General features: G+C 47.7%; 1 protein-coding gene across 3 annotated transcripts in view; it reads left to right on the forward strand.

Moving 5' to 3' along the window:
• PACSIN2 (protein kinase C and casein kinase substrate in neurons 2) overlaps positions 1 to 23,475 on the forward strand; it is a 499,840-nt gene that overhangs the window by 138,534 nt on the left and 337,831 nt on the right. For all 3 annotated transcript variants that reach the window (XM_029600100.1, XM_029600098.1, XM_029600101.1), the window contains exon 3: positions 11,642 to 11,798. In XM_029600100.1, coding sequence (XP_029455960.1) covers positions 11,642 to 11,798 — 157 coding nt within the window. The remainder of the gene's footprint in view (positions 1 to 11,641; positions 11,799 to 23,475) is intronic.

The following is a 23,475-nucleotide window of genomic DNA, read 5'->3' on the forward strand; positions in this document are numbered from 1 at the left end:
GCCCTAGGGAACTTCAGGGGGCGGGGCTAGCCGCGCAGAGAGGACGCTGCGGCCATGTTGGAGGTGGCAGCCACTGCCGTGGAAAAGGCCCGCCGACACCGGCCTCAGCGTCGGCGGTTGGCTCCACCGCTTTGATGAGTGACCGGCCCCGGTTGCGGTTTGCTGCGACCGGCAGCCATAACAGTACCCCCTCCTTTAGGCCTCCCCCTAGAAGGCTTGGGTTTCCCTGGGTGAGTGATATGAAAGTTTTTGAGAAGATCCTTGTCCAGGATGTTAGTAGCAGGTTCCCAAGAATTCTCTTCTGGCCCAAATCCCTCCCAAGCTAGGAGATACTCCCATATACGACCTCGTCTCCGGACATCGAGAACTTCCCGGACTTGATAGGTCGTGTCTTCCTCCAGCTGCAATTGTGGAGAAACAGGAACCTTCCGAGAGGGCCATTTGAGGAGCAATGGTTTCAACAAAGATACGTGAAAGGCATTGTGGATATGTTGTGAGACGGGTAGACGTAGTTGATAGGTCACAGGACCTATTTGTTTGGTCACAGGAAAAGGGCCAATATAGCGGGGAGCCAGTCTCATCGATGGGACCCTCAAACGGATATTTCTGGTGCTGAGCCACACCTTCTCTCCTGGATGAAATTGTGGTGCAGGTCTCCGATGTCGGTCAGCGAATCTTTTTGCAGTATGTGCGGCCCTTTGTAGCATCTGTCGGGTGTGTATCCAAAGTTGCTTTAACTGTGTGGCAGTAAGCTGGGCTGCCGGAGAGGGGACAGACAGGGGTAGAGGCACCGGTGGTGTAGGTTGCTGACCGGAGACGATTTGAAAAGGAGAAGACCTAGTCGAGGTACAGGTGTGGCATTCAATCACATCCGATCAATGGGTATTGGCAATCATTGCTCAGGGTTACCATCTCAACTTTCTCGCCCTGCCACCGGATTCCCTATCTCTACAGACGTGGAGAACATCCAAACACTCCATTCTTCTGGATCAAGAGGTCTCCCTCCTTCTCCAGTCAAGAGCAATAGAAACCCGTACCATTCTTTCAGCAAGGCCTAGGGTTCTATTCCCGGTACTTCCTAATCCCCAAAAAATAGGGAGGCGTCCGTCCTATTCTGGACCTACGGGCCCTCAACAAGTACCTCCAGCGAGAAAAGTTGAAGATGGTCACCTTGGGATCGCTTCTACCTCTTCTACAAAGAGGAGACTGGCACTGCTCTCTGGGCCTTCAGGACGCATACACCCACATTGCGATAAGTCCAGCTCATCGCAAGTACCTGAGGTTCCTAGTAGGCCCCAAGCACTATCAATACCGAGTGCTTCCATTCGGCCTAGCATCTGCCCCACGAGTTTTTACAAAATGCCTCATAGTCGTCGCAGCATTCCTCAGGACACAAGGTGTTCACGTCTACCCCTATCTGGACGACTGGTTAATCAGGGCTCCCACTCAGCAAACTGCTCTGTCATCCCTCAATCTAATCTTACACACGCTAATTTTGTTAGGATTTCTCGTCAATTACGACAAATCCTACTTAGTCCCATCTCAAACCTCGTCGTTCATTGGGGGAGACTTGGACACCTTACAGGCAAAGGCTTTCCTACCTCAACAATGAGCACTGACTCTTGTATCTCTTGCTCATCAGCTGCTGTCTCAGCACTCTGCGACTGCACGCCAATTTCTCGTCCTCCTGGGACACATGGTGTCCTTAGTCCATGTCACACCAATGGCCCACTTGGCCATGAGACTCATGCACTGGACTCTGAGATCTCAGTGGACTCAAGCTATTCAGCCTCTGTCGACCATTGTCCACATCACCGACTCACTCCGTCTGTCTCTCGCCTGGTGGAAAAATCAGACCAATCTCCTCCAGGGATTGCCCTTTCAGGTTCCAAATCCTCAAATCACTCTCACCACCAATGCTTCCAACTCCGGTTGGGGAGCCCACATGGCCGATCTGAAGACACAAGGACCTTGGTCTCCAGAGGAAGCCAAACACCAAATAAAATTCCTGGAACTTCGAGCAATCCGATATCCTGTCAGGGCTTTTCAGGATCGCCTCTAAAATCGTCATCCTGATTCAGACGGACAACCAGGTGGCAATGTGGTACATCAACAAGCAGGGAGGCACAGGCTCCTTCCTTCTGTGTCAGGAAGCTGCGTAGATCTGGGAGGAAGCTCTCTCCCATTCGATGTACCTCAGGGCCACCTGATTACTGGGAGTGGACAATGTGTTGGCAGACAAGCTGAGTCCCGTCTTTCAAATCGCACGAGTGGTCTCTCAACCCCTCTGTAGTGAACTCCATCTTTCAACAATGGGGATATCCTCGGATAGACCTCTTTGCGTCTCCACAAAACCGCAAATTGGAGAACTACTGCTCTCTTATTCGCAGCAAACTCTCTCAACCCAGAGACGCATTCTCCCTCTCATGGGCAACCGGTCTGCTCTACGCATTCCCTCCACTTCCTCTTCTCTCGAGGACTCTTGTGAAGTTACAAGGGAACCATGATCCTGATAGCACCTCACTGGCCACGCCAAGTGTGGTTTCCAATACTTCAGGATCTCTCCATCCGCAGGCACATTCCCTTGGGAAAGGACCCGCTTCTGATCACTCAGAACGACGGGAGCCTATGCCATCCCAATCTTCAAGCCTTGTCCCTGACGGCATGGATGTTGATAGGTTAATCCTTCAACCACTTAACCTTTCTGAACCAGTTTCCCATGTCTTGATTGCTTCATGGAAGCCTTCCACGAGAAAAGCTTACTCTTACAAATGGAACAGGTTTAAGTCGTGGTGCTCTTCTCAGTCCCTTGACTCAGCACCCAGGGACTGTGCTCCGCTTAGGAACATTCTTGTCAAATCAACTTCTGGAGCTGTAGGCGATCAGGTATGTGCTATGGGCTTTCAGAGATCAGCTGTCCAACAAAGTTGTCCTGATCCAGACTGACGTCCTGATCCAGACTGACAACCTGATCCAGACTGACATACCACATGACAACCAAGTAGCCATGTGGTATGTCAACAAGCAAGGAGGCATGGGATCGTACCTCCTGTTTTATATTTATTTATTTAGACATTTTATGTACACCGTCGTTCCATGTAAAGATTACAACGGGATCATACCTCCCGTATCAGAAGCTGTCCAGATTTAGTCTTGGTCCCTGTCCTATAGGATGGTGCTCAGGGCCATGTACTTGGCCAGAATGGAGAACAGGCTGAGTTGAGCCTTCAGACCCCATGAGAGTGGTCCCTGGACCAGGGGTTAGCGAATTGAATATTCCGCCTCTGGGGGAGCCTAGATCTATTTGCGTACCCCTACAATGGGAAGGTGCCTTGGGTCTGCTCCCTGGTCAGACGACAAACCAACCTTGGATGCCCTTGCCTGTCACTGGGGCAAGAGTCTTCTGTATGCGTATCCTCCGATTCCCTTAGTGACTAAGATTCTCTTGAAACTTTGCAAGGACCGAGGGACTATGATTCTCAAGTCCCTTCATTGGCTGAGACAGGCCTGGTTTCCACTCTTGCGGGAGTTGTCCATCCAGAAACTGATCAGTCTGGGGACTTCGCCAGATCACATCACGCAAAATCATGCCCTGTTGCTTGCAGCCTGGATGTTGAGAGGTTAATCCTGAAGCCTCTCGATCTCTGAGGATGTGTCTCAGGTCCATTAGAGTTTATCTTGGTGCAGTTGGCGCATACCACTATGATGTGTATGTTTAATGTGGGGCCAACTTCAATTGAAGCCTCCCCTTAGGCTTACCGCTGTGTCTTGGGACCTCAATGTGGTTTTAGCTCAGCTGATGAAAGCTCCTTTTGAGCCGCTGTACACCTGTGATCTGCAGTACTGGACCTGGAAGGTCATATTTTTGGTGGCGGTCACTTCAGTGCGCAGGGTCAATGAGCTCCAGGCCATAATGACTTATTTACCTTATACAAAGTTCTATCATGACAGGATAGTCATGCATATGCATCCTAAGTTCCTGCCTAAGATGATGCCGGATTTCCATCTTAACCAGTCAATCATCCTTCCAACATTCTTTCCTAGGCCCCATTCGCACCAAGGTGAATGAACACTGCACAGTTTTGGACTGCAGGCGAGCCTTGGCCTTCTACCTAGAGCAGATAGAAACCCATAGACAGTCCACCCAACTTTTATTTCTTCGATAAGAATAGGTTGGGCATTGCCAAACAGACAATATCCAGTTGGCTAGCAGATTGCATCTCCTGATATGCCCAGGCGGGACTGAATCTTGGGGGACATGTAAAGCTCATTCTGTCAGAGCCATGGTAGTGTTTGTTGCCCACTTGTGAACAGTTCCCGTGGTGGAGATCTGCAAGGCTGCGACGTGATGTTATCTTTACATGTTCACATTCCATTACTGTCTGGATAGGGATGGCTGACGCGACAGTAGGATCGGCCAGTCTGTCTTCCGGAGCCTGTTCGAGGTATAGAACCCAACTAGCCCTACCTAGGGCCCGTTGTTTAGGTTGTCTCCCCCTGTGTTACCAACAGCACCGGAGTTGTGCCCATTGGCACCTCATTAGGGGTCTTATGGACCCTTTTTGTGTTGAGCAGCCTGTATCTAGGGATTCACCCATGTGTGAAGATTACCATCCTGCTTGTCCTCTGAAAAAGCAATGTTGCTTACCTGTAACAGGTGTTCTCAGAGGACAGCAGGATGTAAATTCTCACGGAGCCCGCCTGCCACTCCGCGGAGTTGGGTTTCTCCTGTTTTTTATTTTTTTGTAATTCTATGTTATGAGACTGAAGAGAGACCCTTTGTGGACGCATGGTATAGGGCATGCTGGGCATGCTCAGTGTGTCTAGTTAAAGTTTCTAGAAATTTTGACGTAAATTTTCCGCATCGGGCTCCATCTGATGTCACCCCAGGTATGAGGACTAACATCCACCTGTCCTTGGAAAACATCTGTTACAGGTAAACAACTCTGCTTTCTCCTAAGGGAAACTAGTAAAGGTATTCTTAATGAGTGGAAAATGTATTGTGCAGATTGTGTATTGTGGTTAATGTGATTTCCCTCATGGGAAGTACTAGTCAGGGCAAAAGAGCAGGGAAGATTCCAGCTAAAAAAAGGTTATCTATTGGTCAAGGGATGATCCTGAATTTCTTGACAGTTGGGTTAAGCTCCTAAGGGCAGGGTTTTTGGAAAGGGTATATTACCCTGGTTAAGATGTGGGCTGGAGCTCCTTCAGAGTCACCAAGCCAAGAGAAGGAGGCAGCTGTGAATCCCTTCTGGGGTTTCAGGGGAAAAGGAGTTGGGCAGAGATACCGCACAGGTGTCTTAGAAACCTGAGTAAAGAGAAAAGACAGCCGAAGTCTTTAATATTAGAGTTAGAGTGAATAAAGGAACTGTAAGGCCTTCAGGACCAGAAGGAAGCCTGTGCCTAATTGGAGTTTCTGAGAAGGGTTGGGGAGCTGATTTCCATCTATAGAAGAGGGAATGAACCTTGCATCCATCCTAAAAGTTGTATCAAATTGGATTTAAACTGTTGTGGAAGTTAAGGAAGTTGGGCCTAGACTAAGACTAAAGAAATATTTGTATACAGAACTGTGATTTAACTTTGTTCTAAACTCTTGGAAAAGGATTGAGAGGGAAACTGCTGATTTTTTTCAGAAAGTGTGATTTCTACAATTTTGGACTGATTAACCAGTTTATTTAAATAAATTCTTTTGTTGAAGCACACCCTGTGTAGTGGACAGTGAATTTGGGGAGATGTTTGTGTGAGTGTTCTTGGCTAAGTTTGGCTCTGCAGTTTATCTACCCCCAGCCCAAGACCCAACTGAGATGGATTTCCTCAATTTGGGTGAATTACCTCAGGTTCCCTAAAGCTGAGAAGGTGACCCCAGATGGGCAGGAGGTTACAATTGTTACGGCTATGGCTGCTGTGCAACCGCCTCACCACCAGGGGTCCCTCTAGTGCTGGCTCTCCTGGCAGGCCAGTCCATCTCCCCTGTCCACTCTATGTTCTGGGCTTTTCCTTATAACCCTGCCTGACAGTTCCCTCGGTGCTTCGGCATCGAGCTCGCCTGGGCTCCCTGCTCTAGCCTTCCTTGCTTGCTGTGCATTTGGTCCCTGGACCATGCCTTGCCTTGCCTTGCGCGGCCTTCGGGCCTTATTCCTTGCCTTGCGCGGCCTTATTCCTTGCCTTGCCTTGCCTTGCGCGGCCTTCGGGCCTTATTCCTTGCCTTGTCTTGCCTTGCCTTGTGTGGCCTACAGGCCTTCTGTGTGTGTGTGGCCTACGGGCCTTCTGACCTGCCTTGCCCTGCTTACGGTGTGTGGCCTACGGGCCTTCTGTGTGTGTGTGTGTGGCCTACGGGCCTTCTCTGCCTTGCCTTGCTTACAGTGTGTGGCCTACGGGCCTTCTGTGTGTATGTGGCCTACGGGCCTTCTGACCTGCCTTGCCCTGCTTACTGTGTGTGGCCTACGGGCCTTCTGTGTGTGTGTGGCCTACGGGCCTTCTGACCTGCCTTGCCTTGCTTACGGTGTGTGGCCTACGGGCCTTCTGTGTGTGTGTGGCCTACGGGCCTTCTGACCTGCCTTGCCCTGCTTACTGTGTGTGGCCTACGGGCCTTCTGTGTGTGTGTGGCCTACGGGCCTTCTGACCTGCCTTGCCCTGCTTACGGTGTGTGGCCTATGGGCCTTCTGTGTGTGTGGCCTACGGGCCTTTTCTTCCTTGCCTTGCTTACGGTGTGTGGCCTACGGGCCTTCTGTGTATGTGTGGCCTACGGGCCTTCTGACCTGCCTTGCCCTGACCCAGCCTGAACCCAGACACTGCTACTTGCCGCCTGCCCTGACCCAGCCTGAACCCAGACACTGCTACTTGCCGCCTGCCCTGACCCAGCCTGAACCCAGACACTGCTACTTGCCGCCTGCCCTGACCCAGCCTGGACCCAGACACTGCTACTTGCTGCCTGCCCTGACCCAGCCTGGAACCAGACACTGTTTCTAGCCATTCCTGTCTCTCTCCACCTGGAGCCACCCTGCTGGGTGGTGTTCACGACTCCTGACCGGAGCCCAAGCGTAACAACAATTACATTTATTACAAGCATAAAGAACATATATAGCAGTTTTAGCACTTTGTCCCTTGTTTTGCATAGCTTGGGAGGTGGGGGATATTTATTTATTTTATTTATTTTTAATTTTTATATACAGACATTCTTACATTAAATGTAAATCATACCGGTTTACATAAAACAAAAACAGCAGGAAAATAATTCCATAGTCTGATACAATGAACAATTAAAACTAAACTTGTTAACAATATCATATATTGTTATTTTGATATCATACAAAACTCACTCTCTTGAAACTCAGAAAAACAGAACTATTCCACAAATCAGATTAATTCTTTTGGTTAGATCACAGCTTTAAAACAGGCATACATGCATTTTGGAAACGTAAATCATGGGTGGATGATGGGAGCACGCAGTATTCCATTTTGGACAGTGCCAGCTACCTATAGTATAGCATTTAAAAACAAGTTTTATAGGTAAAAGATCTTGTTGATTTATTTATTTATTTATTTTTCAATTTATAATTTTTATTGAATGAAAGATAGTACATGTACAGAATATAACGCAATAATAAATCCATGATATAACATGAAAAACAACCACAAGTACATGGGATATAGAGGGAATACAGTACAAAACGGAGTCAATGTACCCCCACGTATCAAAAGACATATCAAAAACCAATCATATGTACTATCAGAATGCCAACCCTATCCCCCCCCCTCCCCCTCCCCATACCAGGTGTCCGCATGAAATAAAGTACACTGTAAGTTGCCTGTCTTGACTGAAATAAAACCTATCAATGTATAATCGAGTCCCTGTGTCATCATTCAACCAGTACGCTGCATAGCAAGATCAAAAGGTGTATATAGGTGGGTATGTTTGCGCATCTGGCCCTCCCCACCCCGAGATGGACAGCCCCTAGGCCGGAGTAGTCTGAGCCCGCAGCCATATCATCAGAGGGCGCCATATCACCTGAAAAGGTTTCAGTTTGTCATGCTTCACCGCAGTCAGGTAGGATAAATGATACTGGCTATGTAGCCTGTGGAGTACTGCCGCTCTCGATGGCGGATCAGGCAGCTTCCATGCTTTAGCCAATTCTGCCCTGGCCGCAATGTAAACTTGACTAAGAAATTTATTAGTACATGTAGAATAATCCTCAGATGGTACGTGCAACAAAACATGTTGAACACTCGGGGCTTTAAAGCCCTGGATTACAGTGCCTAGCCAGTCAAAAAGCTCCTGCCAAAAGGGGGTGACCTTTGGGCACTGCCACCACACATGAATATAATTAGCAGTGTGGCTGCATCCCCGCCAGCATAGGTTGGAAATCGTAGGTATCATGCGATGCAGTTTCTCTGGAGTCAAATGCCATCTATACAACACTTTATAACACTGTTCTTGAATAGAGGCAGCAACGGACACTTTGGAAAACTGAAGAAAAATTAGATCCCAATCCTCATTAGATAGTTCTTTCCCCAAATCCCTATGCCACGCCCGAATATGCGTGGCTGAGTAGGGAGAGTGATTATTCAAGAGCTTGTAGATTTTAGAAAGAATGCCCTTAATGTTGTCGGAGTATGCACAATAAGATTCAAAGAGCGTTTTAGACAAACGGACCTGATTAGCAGAAAGCAATGAGTGGAGGAAATGGCGCACTTGCGCATAAGCAAGCACCTGCCCGGAGTCAAGGGGCCCCGAAACAGGTAAAGCCTCAATAACCCGGACAGTACCTCCCAACAGGACTTGCCCAAATGTGGAAAGCCCATTTTGTTCCCATACCGCTAGGCGAATGTTATCCATGCACCCCGTAAATAGGGTATTATGAAAGAGGTAAGAGGATTGGAAATAATCCGAATTTCCCACTAGCTTAGATTTCCAAGCCTTCCATACCCTGAGGGTGGTATGCAAAGCCGGGGGTACATGAGTCAACGTATGCCAGGTGGATCTAGGCTGCCAAGCCAAGGCCTGAATTGGCATAGACCCTATCTGTCTCTGCTCCAATTGAACCCACTGTTTAATATCAGCTTTATTATAAAAATCTACCAAAAAGCGGAGCTGTGCTGCTGCATAATACCAGATGAGGTTCGGAGCCCCCAGTCCCCCCGCCCTCTTGGGTAGAAACAAGACTGTACGCGCCACTCGGGGAGGACGTTTACGCCAAATGTAACCATATATTTTAGCTTGCCACTTTTTCAATAACATGGAAGGTATAAAAATGGGGATGGTGGAGAAAAAATACAGGAGGCGTGGGAGAATAACCATTTTGACGATAGCCAATCTACCCAGCCATGAGTATGAATCTCTGTACCACGTCAACATATCTCTGTCAATTTTCTTCCACAGGGAGTTATAATTAAGAGAGTATAATTGTGTCGTGCGGGGTCCAATGTGTACACCCAAATATTTGAGTGAAGTGCTAGCCCAGCGAAAGGGAAATTTGTGTTTGATGTCCACTACTTCCTGAGGTGACAGAGTGATATTCAGAAGTTCTGACTTGTCGAAATTGACAGTGAAGCCTGACACCCTATGGAACTGTTCCAAAGCTTCCGAGACTCCCTGTAGGGATTTAGCCGGATTAGTTAAAGTAAAAAGAATGTCATCCGCAAAAAGGGACATCTTAAAATGTAAGTCAGCTAACTGAACACCCGTAATTGATGCTGTCCTACGGACTGTCATGGCCAAAGGTTCCAAAAAAAGGGCAAAAAGCATAGGTGATAACGGGCATCCTTGCCGGGTCCCCCGCTGTATATTAAGCACCGGGCCGTACCCCCCATTAACTTTGACCCGTGCTTGGGGCTTGTCATAAAGCTTCTGAATTCAGGTTTGAAAAAACTCTCCAAAATTCATAGAGCCCAACACCCGAAACAGGAAAGGCCAATGGACCAAGTCAAAGGCCTTTTCTGCGTCGATAGCTAATAAAGCGGCCGATAACGTATGTTGATGAACACAGTCTATAAGGTCAACTACCTTCCGAATATTATCGCTAGCCATACGTGATGGAATGAAACCCACTTGGTCATTGTGCACCAGTAAGGGAATAATGCCCTTTAACCTTTCAGCCAGTATTCGGGCCAAAATCTTCAAATCTATATTGATGAGTGAGATGGGGCGATAGGACCCGCAATGAATAGGGTCCCTTCCCGGTTTAGCTAAGACTGTGATACCAGCTACATTAGCGTTAGTCGCCAACGTGGCAGGGCTGCGCAATGAATTAAACATCTCGAGGAGGGGTTCCGCCACTACAGAGGAAAGTTTTTTATAGTAGCTGCCGGTTAAGCCATCCAAACCCGGGGCTTTTCCCGGCTTTAAAGCCTTTATCGCCTGATGGACCTCCTCCAGCCGGATGGGAGCGTCTAAATATTGCTGTTGGGCGTCCGTGAGATGAGGCAGAGGCAAGTCCCGTAAGTACAGATCTATGTCTGTATCCTCTATAGTGGTATCTGCGCCATATAATTGCCCATAAAAATCAGTAAAGCAGTGTCGAATCCCCTCCGAAGACATAACTAATTGCCCCCCTGTATCCTTGATCTTAGTGATATGATTTTGGAGTAGGACCGCCTTCAAGCAACGAGCGAGAAGACGTCCCGCCTTGTTACCTTCCTCAAAATATTGTTGCTTCACAATGTCCAATTGAAAAGCTAATTTGTCAGCATCAAGGGCCTTAAGAGAATCCCGAATGCCAGTCATTTGTTTGAGAATCCTAGGGCATTGAGTACGCATATGACACTGGGATAGACGGGCTAGCTCCGTCAACAGGACCTGCCGTTGTTTCTCCTTCTCCCGTTTACAAAAGGACGCACGTGAGATAATTATGCCCCGTGCCACAGCTTTGGAACATTCCCAAATGGTGGGTGGAGATATACTGTCAGACAGATTAGTTTGAAAATATGTAATGAGCTGGTCACTTAACTGTGTCACAAAGGTGGGCTTGAGAAGACCCTCGTTTAAACGCCAGAATTTCTGCCCCGTGTCCCTGTTATGGAGGTGCAATCGAAGGATCTTGTTGATTTAATATACTTAAGACTCATAGCTCATGACACACTTATGGATTCTAACAGTCTCTGATTCTGGAATACAGACTAATAGCTTATACTTGAAGCTATAAAAATCTTACTGCTAATTGTGTTTCTCTAATTGTTTTGAATGTAAGTACAAGGGTACTGTTGTTGGGCACATAATTTTTCACTTTGAGCAGGGGTGGGTTGGGGCTCCTCCCCATTGCACAACCCTCTCCCTTCCCCATAGATGTTCCCGCTAATTGCTTATTTGGATGTGTGTGTGTGTGCTATTATTCCAATAATTTAAGACAGGCTGTAGGAGTGAGAACTCAGATGATTGGCTGCAAGAAGGAGCAGAAAGTATAAAGTGGCAGGGGAGGATTATAACCAAACCAAAAATTTTTTATTTTGAAAATCTGTTTACCAAGTAAATCTGAATTTTCAAATACAATGGTCACAGTTTTTAGAGAGGTCTGCAATGCTTCATACTATAATCCTACATCTGATTAGTTGGTTTTTCTTCTTTTCTTATCATTTGCTGGTAATACGAGATTCATTTTTGCCCCATATTATAATAAACACTTGACTCCTTTGCTTAATGTTTTAGGTTGGAAATTATAAGCGTACAGTAAAGCGAATAGATGATGGTCACAGACTTTGTAATGATCTCATGAACTGTCTTCATGAACGAGCTAGAATTGAGAAAGCCTATGCTCAGCAGCTTACTGAATGGGCAAAAAGGTGGAAACAGCTTTTGGAAAAAGGTAAGAATTGGAAAAACATTGCCTTTTGGATGATTAATGTTCAAAGGGAACAAATTGAGGTACAATAGCAAGTTTACCTTGTTTGTTATGTATTTGTAAGTGCATTACCTTTTTTTTCCCTCTCTTTTTATGATCTGGCTGTTTTCCTCTCTTGGACTTTCAGCTCTGTCAGAATCCAGGTTGCACAATTATCTGGAGATTTTTCCCCCTGTTTTATATCCCCTCCCAACTAACATTTGGTGCAGTTATTGCAGGAGCAGTCTTCTGCTGGGAGCCATGCACCCAGTCTGCTTCTGGCACGCTGCAAACATACCCCTAAATCCTGCCATTGGTTGTCATCATTGTGCAGTGATGACACACTGATCCACAGCGTCTCCAGCCAACACAGGGGAGTGGAAGTTCTCACAGGACAAGCAGGATGGTTGTCCTCACAAATGGGTGACATCGAGGATGGAGCCCACCACGGAAAAACTTCTGTCAAAGTTTAACAGAACTTTGACTGGCCCCTACTGGGCATGCCCAGCACAGCACTGACCCTGCAGCCAGCAGGGGTCTCCCTTCAGTCTTCTTTTTTCCGCGCAGCAGCTGCCACGCGGCGAAAGGAGCTCCTTCCACGTTCCTGACAGGAATTCGGAAATACTTTTTCTGAAGAAAAATTTGCCCCTCAGGGGTCTCCCTTAGACTAATTTTTCATCTCGCGGAACTCCGGTAAGTTTTTTTGCCGTTTTTGGCTGACTTACGTCGAGTTTGGCCCTTGAGGCCTATCGACAGTCACCAATCCCGCGACTAAATTTTTGGCCTAAGGCCATGGCGACGGGGTTTCGTCGATGTCCGGATTGCACCCGGACTATGTCAATCACAGACCCTCACAGGGTCTGTGTTTTGTGTTTAGGTAGCGAGCATGATGTCCTGACTTGCACCAAATGTGCCTTAATGCCACCCAAAGGTCGCAAAGCCAGGATGGAGAAGATGGGGCTCCTCTTCCATGCTCGCACCCCCACGCCATCGAAGGCATCGACGTCATTGGAACCGGCACCGTCGAAGTTGCACCATCATCGTCAACCCTCCGGTGACCGTCCACCATCGATGACTTCCCGGCCGTCGACTCCAGTCCCTTCCCCGGATGGACGAGGAGATCGACCAGAGAAACATCGCCATCGACGGCACAAGTCTCGGCCCGTCGAGGATCCAGAAACATCGACCTCCGTACGGACCGAGCCACCGACTAAAAAGCCTCGATCGGACCTGGCACCGTCCACGTCTCGTTCGCAGGCACCGAGGAAACCCTCACCCCCTCGGGGTGTGGGAGCCGTGATCCCACCGGTTACGGTGGTCCCTCCGGCTCAGCCTCAGCCTCCCTCTCCCGTCGAGCCGGGTCTTGTTACCCCTGGTCTCCGGGCAGAACTGGACCGGCTGGTCCAGGAGGCCATCGAAAAGGCGATGCTGAAGTTCCAACATCCTCCGGCACAGACTCCGGCACTGACTTCGCCACCGAGTACGGAACCGACCATCGAGCCACTAGTGGGAACACTAGCACCGCTACTACACCGTATGGAGACGCTTCTAAAGGCCCTTCCATCGGTGATTCCAGTGGCACCGACAACATCACCGTCTCCGACTGGATTATCATCGGGAGGGGAAGCACCGTTCTTACTTCCCCCTTCAGGGGTGGTCTTATCGGTGCCTTCTCATCCCTCGCCACCGATATATCCTTCGGTTCCACCGATTCCAAGGCCGGCACCGATTCCATCGACAGCACCGATGCCCTCGATGCCATTTACAGTTCCATCTTCCGCACCGGTGCCATCGAGATTATACTCGATACCCTCGATGGTTCCTCTTACTATCCAGGACCCTCAACCAGGACCTTCAGGGCTTCAAGCTCCGCGTGATCCCTATGATACCTGGGGTGATGATACCTCTTCTGACACAGATTTACCTTCACCACCATCTCCTACAGAGAGTAGAAAGCGTTCTCCTCATGAGGATCTCTCGTTTATTAATTTTGTGAAGGAGATGTCAGAGATAGTCCCCTTTCAGCTACAATCAGAAACAGATGACCGACACCAGATGATGGAACTACTCCAGTTTCTGGATGCTCCCAAAATCATCGCTTCCATCCCTATTCACCAGGTGTTTCTGGACCTTCTAAGAAAAACTGGGAGTCTCCTTCATCAGTTTCCCCAGTTAATAAGAAGATCTGACTCCACATACCTGTCCAGTCAGCACCGGGGTTTTCAGAAGCCTCAATTGGATCATCGCTCTGTTGTAGTTGAGTCAGCCTCAAAAGAAGCTAAGCGCCTAAGCCGCCTCCTCAACTCCGCCTACCAAGGATAACAAATTCCTGGATAGTGTAGGAAGAAAGGTGTATCACGGAGCTATGTTAATTAATTCACACATAGCTTCGTACAGCTATATATGACTCAATATAACAGAGCCATCCTAAAACAAATGCAGGAATATGCAGAAACCTTGCCTGATCAATATCAACCACAGCTTCAAGCCCTCCTTAACAAAGGGTTTGAGGCTGGGAAGCACGAAATTAGGACTGCATATGACATCTTCGATGCTTCCACAAAAGTTTCAGCCACAGCCATCTCAGCCAGACGTTGGGCTTGGCTAAAATCATCAGACCTTCGCCCAGAGGTCCAGGACCGGCTATCTGATTTGCCCTGCCTAGGGGACAACTTGTTCGGTGTCCAAATTCAACAAATAGTAGCTGAGTTAAAAGATCACCATGAGACGTTGAAACAACTCTCATCCACTCCTTCTGAGGTGACCTCCAAACAACCCTTTAAGAAAGACTCTAAAAAGTCGTTCTTTAGGCCACGTCAGTATTACCCTCCATCGGCTAAGCCTCGACCTGCACGGTCTTCCAACAAAGCTCAGCCACGTCAACCTCGGAAGCAAAGACGTACAGTAGCCCCACCCCCTGGGCCTGCGGCGGGCCTTTGACTTCCCTGTAGAGAGCACTTCCAAAACCCTCTTCCAGCCATCCCTGTGGGAGGTCGACTGTGCCACTTTTAGACCACTGGCTACAGATCACCTCAGACCAGTGGGGGTACTAGCAATTATAGCACAGGGTTACCACCTCAACTTCACTACTCTTCCTGCAGACTCCCCGCCTTTACAGGCATGGAGCCTAACCAGCCACTTGGTTCAGTTACAACGAGAAGTATTACTTCTTTTGCAATCAAACGCTATAGAACCCGTCCCTCCCTCTCAGCAGGGAAGAGGATTCTAATTCCAGGTATTTCCTGATACCAAAGAAATCAGGAGGGCTTCGTCCCATCTTAGACCTCGAGCCCTCAACAAAGTACCTTCAAAAAGAAAAGTTCAAGATGGTAACCCTGGGCTCGCTTCTCCCTCTGCTGCAAAGAGGGGATTGGCTGTGCTCTCTAGACCTCAAAGACGCTTATACCCACATTGCGATTACACAATCACATCGCAAGTACCTGCGTTTTCTAGTAGGCCGAAACCATTACCAATATCGAGTACTACCTTTCGGCCTGGCATCTACACCACGGGTCTTTACCAAATGCCTCGTCGTGGTAGCAGCATTCCTCCGGAAGGAAGGTGTCCACGTCTACCCCTACCTGGACGATTGGCTAATCAGGGCCTCCACCCAACAGATTGCTCAATCCTCCCTAAAATTGACAATTCAAACACTCCTTTCCTTAGGTTTTCTTGTCAATTACGAGAAATCTTGCTTAGTCCCATCTCAAACCTTATCTTTCATTGGAGCAGACTTGGACACCTTACAAGCAAAGGCTTATCTTCCTCATCAAAGGGTTCAAACCCTGATATACCTAGCTCGCCAGCTTCAGTCTCAAAACACTGCCACGGCTCGCCAATTCCTCGTTCTCCTAGGTCACATGGCATCCTCGGTTCAAGTCACTCCCATGACCCGACTAGCCATGAGAGTAACACAATGGACTCTGCGACACCAATGGATTCAAGCTTTTCAGCCTCTGTCCTCCATAGTCACAGTCACACAAGCGCTACGCCTGTCTTTAACCTGGTGGATGACTCAAGTCAACCTCCTTCAGGGCTTACCCTTTCTCCTCCCAGATCCACAAGTAATCCTAACCACCGACGCTTCTCACATCGGTTGGGGGGGCCCATGTGGACAATTTCCAAACTCAAGGGTTATGGTCACAGAGGAAGCCGAACACCAGATAAATTTCTTGGAACTACGAGCAATCCGCTAACGCGCTCAGAACTTTCCAAGATCATCTATCGAATCAGATCATCTTAATCCAGACAGACAACCAAGTGGCCATGTGGTACATAAACAAGCAGGGAGGCACCGGCTCCTTCTTCTGTGTCAGGAAGCTGCACAGATTTGGGCAGAAGCCCTCTCCCACTCCATGTACCTCAGGGCCACTTACCTGCCGGGAGTAGACAATGTAGTGGCAGACCAGCTAAGAGCCGTGTCTTCCAACCACACGAGTGGTCACTCGATCCTCTGGTAGCGACCTCTCTGTTTCACAAGTGGGGTTCTCCCCGCATCGACCTCTTGGCGTCCCTCAGAACCACAAGTGGACGATTACTGCTCTCTCATTCAGAGCCAGCACTCTCGGCCGAGGGATGCCTTCTCCCCTCAAGTGGACAACAGGTCTGCTCTATGCATTCCCTCCACTTCCTCTTCTGTCAAGGACTCTCGTAAAGCTTCGCCAGGACGGAGGAACCATGATCCTGATAGCACCCCCACTGGCCACGCCAAGTGGTGGTTTCCCATACTCCAGGATCTCTCCATCCGCAGGCGACATCCCTCTGGGATACGGATCCGCATCTGCTCACTCAAACGACGGATGCCTCCTCCATCCCAACCTCCAAGCCTTGTCCTGACGGCATGGATGTTGAAAGGTTAGTCCTTCAGCCTTTTAAACCTTTCCGGATTCGGTTTCTCGTGTCCTGATAGCTTCACGAAAGCCCTCCACCAGAAGATCCTATTCATATAAATGGAAAAGGTACACATCATGGTGCACTTCTCAGTCCCTTGATCCCCTTTCCTGTCCAATCTCTAACTTCTTGGACTATTTATGGCATCTATCAGAATCAGGTCTTAAAACCTCTTCCATCAGAATGCATGTCAGTGCAGTAGCCGCCTTCCATAAAGGTATTGAGGGTCGTCCTATCTCAGTACAACCCCTGGTAACACGCTTCCTCAAAGGCTTGCTCCATTTAAAGCCACCCTTACGTCCGCCGGCCCCATCTTGGGACCTTAATCTGGTTCTAGGTCGCCTTATCAAGCCACCTTTTGAACCTCTTCACTCCTGTGACCTAAAATATCTCACATGGAAAGTGTTGTTTCTTTTGGCTATCACTTCAGCTTCGCAGGGTTAGTGAATTACAGGCCTTAGTCACCTATCCGCCTTACACTAAACTCCTGCAAGACAGGGCGGTACTCCGCACTCACCCTAAATTTTTACCTAAGGTAGTTCGGGAGTTCATATCAATCAATCCATCATACTACCTATCTTTTTTCCCAGGCCCCACTCCAACTCTGGAGAACAGACTCTGCATACCCTAGACTGTAAACGGGCTCTAGCATTCTATCTAGACCATACAGTTTCTCACAGAAAGAGCACTCAATTATTCGTCACTTTCCATCCTAACAAGTTAGGACAACCTGTGAGTAAGCAGGCTCTTTCCTCCTGGTTGGCGGACTGCATTTCTTTTTGCTATCAGCAAGCTGGCATTCCTTTTCAAGACCGTGTTAAAGCACACTCTGTGAGGGCCATGGCGACTTCAGTAGCACACCTTCGATCGGTGCCGCTTCCTGACATCTGTAAAGCTGCAACCTGGAGTTCTCTCCATACCTTTGCAGCCCACTATTGCTTGGACAAAGCTGGAAGACAAGACTCCATCTTCGGCCAATCTGTCTTGCGTAACCTTTTTCCAACATGATGTACCAACACCCTTCCACCTGCCCGGTAGGGTGCGGATGCCCTTTTCCAAATTCCACCCCAGTTGTTGTGCCTGTTGCACGCCGTTGGGTGCATTTGGTGCAAGTCAGGACATCCTCAGCTCGGTACTCACCATTTGTGAGGACAACCATCCTGCTTGTCCTGTGAGAAAGCAAATGTTGCTTACCTGATGTAACAGGTGTTCTCACAGGACAGCAGGATGTTAGTCCTCACGAAACCAACCGCCCGCCACCCCCGCGGTGTTGGGTTCGTTTTATTTTTACTTTTTAGGCACTGCCTGTAGCTTTGAAAATCAGACTGAAGGGAGACCCCTGCTGGCTGCAGGGTCAGTGCTGTGCTGGGCATGCCCAGTAGGGGCCAGTCAAAGTTCTGTTAAACTTTGACAGAAGTTTTTCTGTGGTGGGCCTCCATCCTCGATGTCACCCATTTGTGAGGACTAACATCCTGCTGTCCTGTGAGAACACCTGTTACAATCAGTAAGCAACATTTGCTATCTGAGCCAGGCATCAAACCCAGATCCCGCTACATGACACGAGAACAGCCCCATGCTACAGTCCATTTTCAGTTTGTGTTATAGGTATAGATTGCGCAAGATAAACATTTAGCATGTATATGGGCTAAAATTATTATTTTGTAAGAAAAAGTGTTCAAAGGGAGACAAATGGGGCTGGTCTGATGGCTGAGTGGCTGTATTGCTCACTACCCTATGGGAGATCTGGGTTGAATGCAGAGCCTTTCTTTTGCTCCTCATGCTCTCAGAAGCTGTGAATGTTGCAGAGGGCAGTGTGCATGGTTCTCAGGCTCCCAACCATTGTACAACAATGATGCCTTTGAAAATTGCTTTCTAGGTATGTTCATGGATAAAACAGTATTTTATCCATAAAAATGACCAGCCCAAAATAGCTAATTGTATGCATATGGTGCCTGCTCACACGGAAGTTTACCCAGACTTAGTTGGAGGTGTTCCTGAGGCAGAATTGGGAGGGGTTTGGACATATATCCATACTTTCGCCTTTTCAAAGTTTGCACATAAATTTCCTTGACATCTTTCTGCGCATATACCAGGTGTAATTGTGTGTGGGTAAATTTGGGATAACTTTCAAAGTAGACTTATGGATATAAGTCCACTTAAAAAATTGGTACAACCCTGGGGAGTGCTGTTCGCCGCTCAGGGAGATGGCGGCTCGAGTCTGAGGCTCTTCAACAGTGATAACTGGCACCCTAATACGCACCGAAGATAAACCCAAAAGCGGAGATTAACTGCAGCAACAGATTGGGCAGGTACTGCGAACATTTTCGCCTAAAAAAAAGTCAGCCTGAGTCGAGACGAAGAAAATAAAGAGACAGAGAAGTTTAACATCGTTGAGTTCACCCGTCCGCCATCTTGCCGCAAGTGTGGTGACTGGATTCCCGACCGTAGGCCAGCTGCGGCGGAACGACTGCCTGTGCGATTTAAAGTAGTGAAACTCTACCAGAAACGGCTCTAATCTGCGGGCAAAACAAAGCTACAATCAACTCTAAGTCAAGCTGTGCAGAAGCCGCGGTCTGAGCAGGCTGATTAGTGCAAGGGTCCTCCCCCTCCTCCCACCCCTTCGGCACCCACGCTAAAGTTGATCGCCACCAGAGCTGGGAGATAAGTATTCAAAGCAGACCTTTGATTTACAAATTGTTACCTCTAGGTCTACCGTTTTAGTCAGCGTTGTCTGGGGGCGAGGTCGGGAGGAGTCGGAGAGGGCGCCTTGGATTTTAGTTAACATAGCCACGTGGCGGGTGGGATTGTAAGGAGAGCCTCAAAAGGAAAACAGCTTTAAATTTGTCTCAGACAGTCGACAGACTTCCCTGCAGTGTAAAACTTTAATGAGCTCCTGGATACAGGAAAACAGCATTTATCACCCTGCCATCAGTTTTACATCTTGGGGGAAGAAGTTTCTTCAATGCGGTTATTAATATTACACTAATATAGAGCTGCAAAAACTAAATAAAATAAATGAACTAGGGGCTAGGTAAAAGTGGCAGTCAGCACTCAGGACTGATTGAAAGGGTGCGTTTAGCGGCAGGCACCAGCAAACGATATAGCACCAAATTAGGGACAAATAAAGATCTCCCTTCCTAATTTTGCCCTAACTAGTGCTGAGGGGCGAACGAGCGGCCTGGTGTCAGAGGTTGGGCGTCCCCTGGCCCCCCCCCTACTTTCTCATTCCACGTTGGATTCAAACGCTACCAGAGCTGCCGGGTAAGAGTTTAAGGAGCCCCAGTACCTGTTTTAGACTGACGGGAGATTGGTGTTCCCCGCTTACAATGTTTTGTCGGTGGGCTCAGGGGGGAGGAGGAGAAGACGGACTGGATAACGGCTGCAGCTGACACAAGGTCTAACAGACAGACAGGGGAGCTGCAGGGGACAGTCAGCCTCGGTGTGTCCCTGCTTCTAGGCAATCAATGCTGCAGGGCAAATAAATAATCAGCTTCACCAGTTGGGGGGACCAAGCTGCAAGAAGAGGCTGGCATTCTGCTAATCGAAGTGGATTGTAAGAGAGCAGACTTTTTGGGTGATCATACCATTTCATCACCTCTAAGAAACATCAAATACTCATTTAATTTAAGGAGACAGACGACGAGAGGGGCAGGAAGGCCATCCCAATAAACAGCCGCCGCATACCATGAGCTTTTAAATGGAAACCAAATTGGAGGAAGTGACGTCAACACGGGAGATGGCTGCATAATCTGAGCACTCCTCCGACCGCAACAAAATTCCCTGAAATTAAAACCACCTACAATACCCACTGACTGTAAAATTAATACGGAACAGGCTTTATACTGGCAAAGATGTCAATGCGAAGGAAACTAGTGGACTTTAAGAACTTCTCCTACCAGAAATCGGATGAAGTGGGGGAGACGGGCCGGTTGCAGAATATCATGGCAGAGGACGAAATGGCTCCGGCAGAGGGGGGTAGGTGCCGACAACGTGGAAACAGAATAACATAAGGAGCATAAGACATATGGACCCCTTGCTGCTGTGACCCTAAGATGTTTTCTAACAGACCAACCACATCCCCAGCTTACAAAACAACAGTTGCAAACAGACCCAGAACTAAAGAATTGTAGTATTAAAAGACGCAAAATGAATGAATGTTCAAGGGTAAACCATCGACTTAAAAGCTGCAAAATTATGAAATTCAGTTGTAAACCGTCGATGTAATGAACAATAGATTCAATGAAAATTTAAAACTAAAGTCATTCCTTGCCTCGGCCTGCTCCGCGCGGTCTGCATTATTTTTTCCAGTGTTGTGTTGGCGGGTGTTGTTCGCTATTAGCCGTGTAGATGCCCTAATTCTTGCTCACAGATGCAAGAAAAAGATCAACACGATGAAGAAATAAACAGTATCAATTACAAAAATAAAACCAAAAACCCTAAACTGGAAGCTAACAGCACAATAATGGCCAGTGTAAAGCAGGCGCAAAGTTTCGATCGCTAAAAAAAACCCGCTAAAGACGGCACAAAATGTCAGCGCGTGTTATTGCATCGGGTACGAATACCTAATTAGCGCAATTTACTAACATTTGCAATTCCATTGCGTTATCCCGTTCACGCAGATTTTCCTCGTGCGTTAAGGATGCGTAAAATCAGTTATTGCATTCGCAGTCCCTTTGCGCTCGAAAAATGTGTGTTCAATTGCATGTTTGCGACTGCGCTAAAGACGAACGCCCCTGTATTGCTGTTTTCTCTTGCTTGGCTCGCTTTCTTCTCCACTTGGAACCTGATACAATCCTGCTTACTGTCGTACAGGGCAGGGTTCGAAGCTAAGATACCAATGGGCCGTCATTTGTAGGCACAGAATTTATGTCTCGATTCAGGCCTGAATTTGTCAATAGGTACACTTAACCTGGTTCCTAGGTGTGACAAAATCGGATGGGGAGGTGGGTAGCATGCTTACTGAAGATTTATTGCCTTCCAGCTATGCTGAATCTCACTCAGCAAAGAATAGCCCTCTGTTTCCTAATCCAGCCCCTCTCTTCCAGCTAGCATGCAGGGAACAGAATGGGAGGGGGAGTGATCATTTTGGTAAGATTAGGAGAAGCTGAAATGGGGTTCATTGGAGGTGAGAAGAGAGCCTGAGGAATGAGTGGATCAGATGGAGGGAAGGGGACAATGTGTGTGTGTACAATAGATAAGGGCTTGGTGCTGGTATGTGTGCATCAGATTGAGAGGTTAAAGAGGGGTTGTTAAGAGGGAGCAGGACCAGAGCACAGTAGGGATACTTCTCTCCTCTACTTTCCCTTCCCCCACCCACTGCAATCAGGTTTTCTCCCCCTTGATCTCAGATTCTATCCCCCAGATCCTGGAACACCCCTTTCCCCCCCCCAAATATGTCTTCCTGCCTTTCCCCCTTTTTCAATCCCAGAACCCCTCCATCCCTCTCCCGCTTTTCCTCCCATCTCAAGATTCCTGATTTCCCCCTTTCCTCTACCTTCCCCATTTCCCTGCCTCCCTATCCCTTTTTACTTTTCCTTCCCCATCCCTAGTCCTCTTTCCTTCTCATACACTTTCCTCCTATCCATAGTCCTTATACCTTCTCACTCCATTCCTAGTCCTCCTCCTTTGCTCTCCCCATCCCTGGTCCTCTTACACTCTCCTCCTCTTTTGCCTATCCTAGAGATCTCATCCCTTTCCTTTTCCCAATTAAAAAAAATAACTTATACAGACAAGCAAGGCTGGAAAATTACTGTACTTAATGTTTATAATATAAAATATGGAAATGTTTGCCAATATGCTTCAGAATTTTCCAGTTTTTGCCTCAGAATCTATGCCTGAGCTGCTGCAGCAAAGCTTGGGACTGTACCTTATACCTCCTATTCACTGTTGTTTGACCTTACCCAAGAGTGGGGAGGTGAAAGAGGGGACGCAACAGTGCCTAGGGGTGGCAAACTCCTAAATCCGTCTCTGCCTCGATTAGGCCACATTTTCCTGCAATGTCTCCCATCATAGTGATGGCCCTTGGTAAAGGGTCAGAGAAAGCATTTCCCTTTGGAGCCAAGAAGACATGAATTCTGAATCCTACCTGTGGCTGAGTGATAACTGAGATTCTCTCTCCCAGAGGAGTAGCATTCGCTTAAATGCATCTGTAGCCACATCCAGTCTGAGAAACAGAAGCTGTATCATAGAATAGAAAACTTAGGTCTCTGTATGATAGTGTAAATTGTTATGACTGGACACCAGTCTGGTCTGATGCTTTTATTTTCTTTAAAATTTTCATTTGATCTTGTTAATTTTTTTTTTTTTTTAAACAATGACATATTATTGACGTAAGTTTCAAGAATATCTCCCCTACAGGCATAGATTTCCCTCATGGACAGCCATCATGCGTGTGGTTGGCCAGGACACATCTGGGTGTGCCACCTGGTTAAGAGTATCACTTTGAACACCTGGCCCAGCTGAAGATACTTCCTGGAGAGGGTTTCCACTAAGCCTGGAAAAATATCTCATGGTATATGAAAAAAATCCATTGATATTTTAATGCCTCACTGTGAGGCTAGAGTTTTCTGGGTCTGATTTTAAAAAGCATTTACTCACTTAAAATTGGGTTTTACACATGTAAAAGCACTTCAACTGAGTATGTGGTTTTTTTTAAATTGCTACAGTATATGCCATTGAGTTGTCCCTAGGATATTCACTGTATAAGTGCATTTTATGCACATAAATGGCTTTATAAAATTGGTACAATAGTATGTCACATTTACATATGTAA

This window comes from Rhinatrema bivittatum, chromosome 4, assembly GCF_901001135.1.
Source record: "Rhinatrema bivittatum chromosome 4, aRhiBiv1.1, whole genome shotgun sequence".
Taxonomy (NCBI): domain Eukaryota; kingdom Metazoa; phylum Chordata; class Amphibia; order Gymnophiona; family Rhinatrematidae; genus Rhinatrema; species Rhinatrema bivittatum.